Source organism: Cucurbita moschata, unplaced genomic scaffold (genome assembly GCF_002738365.1).
Source record: "Cucurbita moschata cultivar Rifu unplaced genomic scaffold, Cmos_1.0 Cmo_Scf00049, whole genome shotgun sequence".
Taxonomy (NCBI): Eukaryota; Viridiplantae; Streptophyta; class Magnoliopsida; order Cucurbitales; family Cucurbitaceae; genus Cucurbita; species Cucurbita moschata.
This window is the reverse complement of record NW_019268565.1, coordinates 1108646-1118541: the sequence shown is the minus strand read 5'-3', so window position 1 is coordinate 1118541 and position 9896 is coordinate 1108646. Positions and strand designations below refer to the sequence as shown.

Sequence of the window (9896 nt, the reverse complement as noted above, 5' to 3'; positions counted from 1 at the left end):
CCCAAAAAGTCAACTTTTTTGCTGTCATTTTCATCAGCCCTCCAATTGGATTCAATCATGATTGTACTTGAAACACACAACCTAAAGTAGAGTTATTTGTATAAAGTTATAATTTTTATTATATAATAACAAATAATTAAAAATTTGATTAATTTTTTCGCTCGAGATATATATGGGTAGAAGAAATTTTTTGGATCAATCCAAAACTAACGTGAGATCTCACAACCCACCTTCTTAGGTACACACCGCCTGGTGTCTGTAACAGCTCAAGCTCACTGCTAGCAGACATTCGTCTGCTTTGACCTATTGTATCATCGTCAGCCTCACGGTTTTAAAACACGTTTGCTACGGAGAGGTTTACACGTACTTATAAGGAATGTTTTGTACCCCTCTCTAACCGATGTGGGATCTCACAGTTAAATTGGTGACTCGAGCTACCCGTTCCCAACTCAACTCAACTCTCTATTCTCAAGTTTGGTCATTAAGTTTTTTTTTTTTTTTTAATAATTATTTTAAAAAAAAAAACTTACTTACCATATTTACTAAAATCTCATTAAATTGGAATATCAAACATTCCCAAATTATGAAATTACTTACAAAAATTAAATATTATTAATTCTTAAAATAGTCTTAAAAATAGGAAAGAATTGAATATTTTTGAATGGGTCGTGTTAGTCGAGTTGACCGAACAAAAAAAAATGTCAACTTACAAACATAATTAAATTTTTTGTTATTCAAAGATTCAGCTCAACCCAAATTGAAAAACACTTAAATCAACCTAATTTTTAAGGTTTGAGTTAAGTAGTCTAAGTTGATCGGATCTTCGAGTCATATAAACACTCATAATTTTCACAAAGTCTTAAACTAATCAGATTTTGTGTAGCTCTCGGAAATTATTGTTTGTTTAATAGATTATTTCTGGTCGAAATAGTAGTTGACGTGGTATTATTAATACTAAATTAATAAAATTCATATTTGGATGTTCGAAAGCATAATATAATAATATTCATAAGTGAGATGGAGTATATAAACAATTTAAATTACTAAGCCTAGTTCGCTTGTGAAAGAGATTATCGATAAGAATGGGTAGCATTGGATATGGATGTTTATGGCTTGAGTTCAGTCGGGTTCGGACATTTTTTAGACTTAATCCAATTATTCTAATGGTAAATTTTTTCAACTCAAATAAATCTTTTTAAATAATGAATTCAAACGTCTCAATAATAAAAAAATTTGGGCTAAATTGGTTTTAGGTCGTTTAGTTTTCCGTGGTTCATTGTTACCGTGTAAAATATTTAATTAAGATTTTCACTCCATTTGTGTTATCTTCTAAATAGTTCGAAATTTATTTTTAAGAATCATACGAGAATAAATAATAAAAATTAAATAAATATATGTACGTGTCGTTGTATCCTAATAATTTTTTTAAAAAATTAACAACAAAATGAAGTTAGTTCTATTCGACTAATCTAATTTTAGGGAAACACTTAAACCAACCCAAACTGAACTGCACCGGTTGAGTTGGGTTGGGTATGCATCCCGACATGCCCTTGCGACATGGTCACATTATTTACTTCTTGCTTCTTAAAGTTAAAAACTTTCCCCACAAGCCAATCCTTATGTACCTCGACATTCACTCTATCCCCACAAGCAAACACGAGTTTTTTCAATATGTTTTGTTCTCACTCACATACTTTCTATGAAAATTTCCAAAAGGTCACTTAACTTAGAATTGCTTGGAATAGCTCACGCAAAATGCATTTTAAGTTTGAAATTTTTGTAATTGAGCCACCGAACACGAAGGTGCACTTTATTGATATAGTTAGTAACTTTCAATTCTTTGAAAAAAAAAAAAATTAACATCCTATCATCAGGATTGCTTTCGTTCGGATGTGGTCTCGGTTCATTCGTGTACCCTTCCTTTACTCAGGTGTCACAAGTATGTATGATATATAATGACAAGATATTACAAAATAGCCGTACAATATCGTAAATGTCGAGCCCACCACTAGTAGATATTGTTCGTTTTGGCATATTACGTATCGTCATCAACCACCACCATTATAAGAAATGCTTCATTACCCCCTCTAACTGATGTGGGATCTCACAATCCACCTTCCTTTTGGGGCCCAATGTTCTCGCTGGCACATCGCTCAGTGTTTTGCTTTGATACCATTTGTAAACTCAAGCCCACTGTTAGTAAATATTGTCCAATTTGACTCGTTACGTATCGTCGTTAGCCTCACGATTTCAAGACATATCTGCTAAAAAGAGGTTTTTATACTCTTATAAAAAAAGTTTCGTTTCCATCTCCAACCGATGTGAGATCTCAAGGTAAATGTAGCTAAAATTAAAAACATGTAAGAGATCAAGCATTCACTTACCCAACTCATATTATTGAATCCAAAAATTAAATATTAAAAAAAAAATTAAGTGTCTAAATAAAACTCTATTTCCAAACACAATTTTAAAACAAAGCTATTGAGATTTAAAAGTTTTTCAAATTTTCTTTAAATCACATTCGGGATTATGAAACATTTAGTAAAGTAGATATCTGATCTCTCCCGATAAGTTTTAAGCTTTTGAATTACATAAAGTATTACGCTTTGGTAGTCCTTCCTTTCATCTCAAAACATGTTCTTTTCTTCATCGTGCTGTCTTCTCAACGTGAACGGTTGAAATTCAATCATATACCTTATTTGAGTATCGATAGACCATGTTAAAAAATATATATTTATTTTTATTTTTTCTTTGACGAATAAAATTTAGAAAAAGAGACGTTAATTCGAATTTTTAGATAATTTGTTTACTTTGAACGAATCTAATTCTATTTATGTTATCCTATCAATCATATAAAGGTACACTACGAACGATAAAGCTATATAGGGGCCGAGGTAGTACGTGTCCCCTTCCTCGACCCTAAGTTTTTTATTTTATTTCTCGAAGAAAGAATTATTAGTGAATGTTTTTCTTAAAAAAAAAAAAAAAATTTAGGTATAAATGAATATGTTTATGTTTTGGTAATTCCATTTTGATTCATAACTTTCATTAACTATATATTTAGATGAATAGGTGCTCGTGGTAGTGGAACTCCAGCATTTCTGTTGCAGGTATTCTTTTTATGTGTAACAACTCAAGCCCACCGCTAGTAGATATTTTCTTCTTTTTTTTTGTCCTCTTTGGGTTTTGACGGGGTTTCCCTGCTCAAGCCCACCCCTAGCAGATATTGTCTCCCACAGCCCACCCCTAGCAGATATTGTCTCTTTGGGCTTTCTTAGGATTTTTTTTTTTTTGTGTAACAGCCCAAGCTCACAGCTAGCACATATTATCCTTTTCGGGCTTTCCCAGGGCTTCCCGACCCAAGCTCACCACTAGCATATGTTGTTCTCTTTGGGCTTTCTCAATGCTTCCCTGTCCAAGTCCACTACTAGCAGATATTGTCCTTTTTGGGCTTTCCCAGGACTTCTCCACCCAAGCCCACCACAAACCGATATTATCTTTTTGGGTTTTCTCAGGACCTCCCTCAAGGTCTTAAAACGCATCTACTGGGGAAAGTTTTGTTCTCTTCTCCATCCGACGTGGGATCTCACAATCCACCCCCTTGAGGGACCAGCATCCTCGGTGACACATCGCCCGATGTCTGGCTCTAATACCATTTATAACAGCCCAAACCCACTACTAGTCATATTATCCTTTTTGGGCTTTCCCTTCTGAGCTTTCCCTCAATGTTATTAAAACGCATCTACTAAGAAGAGGTTTCCACATCCTTATAAGGAATGTTTTGTTCCCCTCTCCAATCGATATGAGATCTCACATTGTATCTGTCCATATCGCAATGGTCGGTCCATGCTACTCGAAGCATTCCACCACAAACAAGAATATTCGAGTTTCTGCCCAGAATAAATACCTAACAGAACCTACTTCAATAAAAAAAAAAATCTTTCTTTTCTTAAGTGATAAGGGAGGATGCATATGGAATACAAAGATTATAAAAGGATAATACCCAACTTAAAGTTGAATCTGACTTAAATTTAAAGGTAAAACTTGACCCACCATTTTAATGGACAAACATAAGTTTATAAACGTTAGGGTTAAGCAACTCATACTAGAATTGCACCGTTAGAAATCACAAATCTTCACAATGGTACGATATTGTCCACTTTGAGTATAGTGGACAATCCTCCCCTCAAACAACGTACACTATAGAACCTCCCCTAAGGCCTATGGAGCCCTCGAACTGCCTCCCCCTAATCGAGATTCAACTCCTTCTCTGGAGTCTTCGAACAAAGTACACCTTTTGTTCGACATTTGAGTCACTTTTGACTAACTGCCTCCCCCTAATCGAGATTCAACTCCTTCTCTGGAGTCTTCGAACAAAGTACACCTTTTGTTCGACATTTGAGTCACTTTTGACTACACCTTCAAGGTGGAACATTTGAAGATTCTATTGACATAGCTAAGTTAAAAGGACATGGCTCTAATACCATATTAGGAATCACGACTCTCTACAATGATATGATATTGTCCACTTTGAACATAAGCTCTCGTGACTTTGCTTTGGGCTTCCCCAAAACGCCTCATACCAATGGAGATATATTCCTTACTTATAAACTCATGATCATTCCCTAAATTAGCTAACGTGGGACTCCCTCCAACAATCCTCAACAAGGATTACGTCGAACAAATTTGATCTCGTGCAACCTTTAGTTTGTTTTTATATTAAGCTGACTTACAAAAAAACTAAACCTAGGGATTAGAGTTTAGGGTTTAGCTTGTAAATTAACAAATTTAAAGTTCGAGATAAGAAACGAACCCACATACTCACACTATACAAAGGATAGTTGGTGAGTTAAATATCTTTTCCATGGTAAAAAAATTGGAGACTTTGAGACGGTTTAAAATTTTTATAAGTAAGGAACACTATCTCCATTGGTACGAGATCTTCTTAGGAAACCAAAAGTAAAGTCATGAGAGCTTATGCTCAAAGTCGACAATATCACAACATTTTAGATGAATCGTGATTTTGTTCCGTTCATAATTGGGAGGGAAGGTTGAGAAAAGAAGTGCTTTTTTGGCAACTTTGTGGCATCATAAATTTAGCTTTTCCACATTCTTTGTCCTACACTTTTGTAACTTTGGGATACCCAATCAAAGCTGAGTCTTTAGCTTTGATGAAGGGAACGTGACTCACCAAAATCTTACTTTATTGCCTCCATAAATATCATCTTTTACAATCTCTTGGTTGGACCCTCTGAATTCTTCAGTCCATCTGACAAAGATGCATTCCCCAATCAAGTAAACATACCGTCTAGGGTTTTGGTTAGAATTTCAGATGGAGACTTTGACAACTTTTTATCTTTATCCCGTCTTGATGCTTCTATCGTAAGAATCTTAGTTCTCGAGAATGCTATATGAACCACATTACTTTCGTAATAACGTAATATGTTGATTTATAAATTAGTGTAACGTCCTGAGTGAAGGAGAAGTACATAAATGAACTGAGACTACGTCTAAATGAGAGCGATCCTAAAGATATGTAGTTAAGAAAAGGTTAAAGGTACACATTGCTTCTGGGTAACTTAATCATAGGAATTTTAATGTTGTATTGTCTAATTTGAATCTTGGACATATGACATTGTCGAGTAGAAATAAGGTTCCATGGGCCTAAGGCTTTATGGGCCCGATGAAAGTAACTTAGACTCGAATTTTCCTAGCATGGGATAAAATTTTATAACCTAGTTCGAGATCCCCTTTTGAGAGGAGAATTGATAAAATTCCTCACGAATGTTGAATTTATGGGAAGACGAGAAGAAATTAAATGTTGTAAGGAAAGACAACGGTTAGTGATGGTTTACTTGTCAAGCCTACCATCAACAAAAATGATGCTCGAGGTCGGAGAGGGGACAATAAGTCAGCAAAATATTTGACACTATAACTACTAAAAAAGCAATATTAACCGAATCTATTATAAGAGTGCACGTATAATATCAAATCATTGCAAATATTTTTCTAGAAACAAAGATAGGGTCATTCAAGTGGTATTGACCAAACCTCTAGTGGAGTGATTTGAATCTAGATTTTAGAAACGAGTTTTTTTTACTCTTGATTTTTTATCATCAAGATAATCTGATCCAAAACTTTTCCTTGGGTTATTCTGGATAATTTAAATCTAAATGTCTTGTTCTTCAAGAAGAAAGTTTAGATCGAATACCAAGAGTTTCATAACATTTGGTATCAGAGCATTAGGCTGTTTGGTCGAAAATATGTTTCCTTGCATTTTTCTCTTTTAATTCTCTTATATTTTTTTTTTCCATGATATCATATTATGTCTAACAAATATATAACAAAAAAAATTATTTTTGTTCTTTAATTCATGTTGACAAATTTTACAAAAGGGTAGATCTGGATTTTATCAACACTTTGTTTTTGTTCTTCTTGAAGATCTTCTAAATCAATTTTCTGGAGGGTAAATTGATTAGATTTTGACAATTGACATATTCTATGAAGTGTTAGATCTGGGTTTTATCAACACTTTGTTCTTCTATTGGTGTGTGCTCAATTGTGAGGGTGAGTTTGTAAGGGAGACAATGATTCGAGTGTTGAGTGCTAAACACGAGTGAACACAAGAGAGGAGCGCTTGTGAGACCCTTTTTTTTCTAACATTATTGATGCCCGAATGAAAGAAGCACAACAACGAACCATGGATAGACTAATTCGAGGAATAGAGGAGTTGACCGATCGAATAGGAATATTGGAGATTCAAAATCCAGCTTGAGAGAGAATTCCACCACCTCCACAACATGCAGATCAATATGAGGGTGACAGTTCTTATCAACATGCACTTGGTCGTGCCTTGATGTGAGGGAGAGGTCGTGGAAGAAGGCCTCATAATGTTCAATAATGAGTTCCTTATGAGTATAGAGTTGATTGTAATGTGGGAAGCATTAAATTAAAACTTTCAAAGTTTTATGGCAAAACCGGTCTAGAGGAGTACCTTGAATGGGAAAAAACGGTGGAGTCAGTGTTCAATTGTCACAGCGTTAGTGATAAAAAGAATGTAGTGTTATGCATTGTTCAATTCAAACAATATGCTCAAATTTGGTGGGATAACTTGATATCAAATAGGAGTAGAAATCTTGAAGCACCAATTGATTCATGGTACAAGTTCAAAGAGTACATGAGGAAGCGTCTTGTTCCACAATTATTTCAACGGAACTTGGCGCAAAAGCTTCAAGCATTGAAACAAGGAACCAAGTCTGTGGAGGATTATTACAAGGAGATGGATACATTGATGGATCGACCTGATCTCGATGAGGACATGGAGGCTCTCATGGCGCAGTTTCTTAATGGGTTAAACACAGAAATTGTAGACAAGGTTGATTAACAGCCTTATTTTGATATCGAGGAGTTGTTGCACATTGCAATTAATATTTAGTGACTTGACGATCTCTAAACACTCAAATTAAGGAGAAAAGCCTAGACCAAAGAGAGAACTTATTTCGAACTAGGTGTCTTGTTTAATCTATACCTTGTAGCGTAGTCATTATAGCGGTAGTTGCACCAATGTTTTGAGTTCCATTCTGGTCAAGAGACTTAATTTAAAGACAAAACGACCATGCATGTTGGAGATTTACTTCTAGGGAGGGCTTGACAATTTGATCGTCGGGTAATGTATGATGGGTATGCAAATTGATATTCTTTTACTCACAATGGTAAAAAAAAACTACTCTAATTCCATTGTTTCCAAAAGATAAACAAGGGAGTAGCACTCAATGTGGAGAAATAAAAAGAAGCAAAATCATTGAGCTTGTATGTTAGATCAAGTGAGGCTATGAATGTTTTGCTCTTTCATCGAATCATTCTTGTACTTATGTGCAAGGGGTCTTGTAACTTTACTAACACACTTAACCATTCTTTTGCCTAGTGATTTTGTTGTGCTTTTGCAAGAGATTTATTTTTCGAGGAGATGCCTAGTTGTTTGCCACCACTTAAAGGGATTGAACATAAGATTGACTTCATTCTAGGTGCGCCCGTTCCAAACTGACCAACATATAGGACTAACTCAAAGGAGGCCAAAGAGATACAAAGGCAAGTGAATGAACTCCTTGCTAAAGGGTATGTACGTGAAAGTTTGAGTCCTTGTCCTGTACCAGTTATTCTTGTGTCTAAGAAAGATGGTTCTTGGCATATCTATGTTGATTGTAAGGCTATAAACAAGATAATATAACGTATAGACATCCAAGTCCTATATTAGATGATATGCTTGATAAGGTGTTTAAAATCTGAGTTTCAAATATGGAATGAATGGAAAACATTTTTGGATTAACTAATGCACCTAGTACATTCATGAGATTAATAAACCATGTCTTACCATGTCTTTACTATAATACTTAGGTAAGTTTGTGGTTGTTTATTTTGATGATACCCTTGTTTATGTTACGCATGCACGCAATGTGTTGACAACTTTAAGAAACAAATGTTTGTATGTAAATATAAATAAATGTAGTTTTGGAATGGAAAAAAATAATCTTTCTTGAATTTGTAGTTTCATCCGGTGTTGAGGAGAAAGTGAAGGCTATAAAAGAATGGCCTACACCTAAAAGTGTAGGAGGTAAGAATTTTTCATGGTCTTGCAAGTTTTTAAAGTAGATTCAGTAAGGATTTCAATACAATTGCTTCACCCTCGAATGAACTTATTAAGAAAAATGTATCCTTTGTATTGAAAAATATCAAGAACTTGGAACTTTTGAAGCGAAGCCAATGGAGTAAGGATAGATATTGTATTAATACAAAATCAATGGAGTAAGGATAGATATTGTATTAATACAAAATCAAAGTCATTCAATCTTGTAAACTAATCGATACCTCAATTGAAAAAAGAGAAAGAACGGGAAGGAATAACCAATCGATGAAGGAACATGAAACCATTCTATTTCACAATAGGATGTCTAGTTTCAGAGAAATTGTTACTCCATAGATAAGAAATTAAGCAGTGCAAATAATTCGTGAAGTTTTCAGAGCAGCATGCGTTCCATGAATGCAGAAGATACAAAAGCATAGATAGTTCTTGAAAGGAAGCTCACAAAAATAACAAGATGTTCCTCTTTCAAACGCCAACGCTTTGATCATGTGTTTGTGGCTCTAGTGTATATTAGCTGGCTAGCATGAGCAGATACGAGCCTAATAGAGCCTCTCGCCATTAAATCCTTTATCGCCCGACGAGCCAACGATCCATTGATCTGATGAACAGTAATGAACAACAAACAGAGAAAGATTTTTAGCAATTTACCATCTTGACAACGATCCATCCAAGTAGAACCAGCCACAGTTCGGTTTGATTACATGAATGACATGCTAACCAAACGAATTCGTCTAAAAAACGGGTCATATGGAGGATATTTGGCACTTTATATTGACTAGAGATATCAGATACTTCACATCAAGGGATAGTCACAAAAGATATCCAACTCTTATGGTTTAAGAATAATTGCTTATACACATGGATTAATAATGTACACAATACAACACCTTGCTGACAAGAAATCAAACCAACAGAGATCACTTTGTAATTGTGTTATCCATATGGATATGCAGTTTAAACATGGGAGTAGTGCAACATCTCAAATAAATGACACATTTGGAATATGGTATGAGAAAACAGAAGACAGAAATTATGAAAGTGTAATACAATGCAACTATAATTTAAATCATCGCTCGAATGAGTCCGATTATGTTTTAGAAACGGATAGAAACATGATTACATGCTTAATTAAATGAAGATTTTAACAAATAAAGGTTGATCTATAACAATATAGTACGAAAAGTCTTTGACTTGGATGTGATAATCATACATTGGAATTCATAAAAGCAGACAAAAAAAAAAAAAAAAAAAAAGC

At 34.6% G+C, this 9896-nt stretch overlaps 1 protein-coding gene across 1 annotated transcript in view; it reads right to left on the bottom strand.

The window, feature by feature from the left end:
* Nucleotides 1–8909: 8909 nt before the first annotated feature.
* The window catches only part of LOC111435474 (40S ribosomal protein S25-like), a 4024-nt gene continuing 3037 nt past the window's right edge, over nucleotides 8910–9896 (bottom strand). Inside the window, exon 4 of the mRNA XM_023072853.1 lies at nucleotides 8910–9239. Within this exon, the coding sequence (XP_022928621.1) occupies nucleotides 9126–9239 (114 nt within the window). The 3' untranslated portion in view covers nucleotides 8910–9125. The remainder of the gene's footprint in view (nucleotides 9240–9896) is intronic.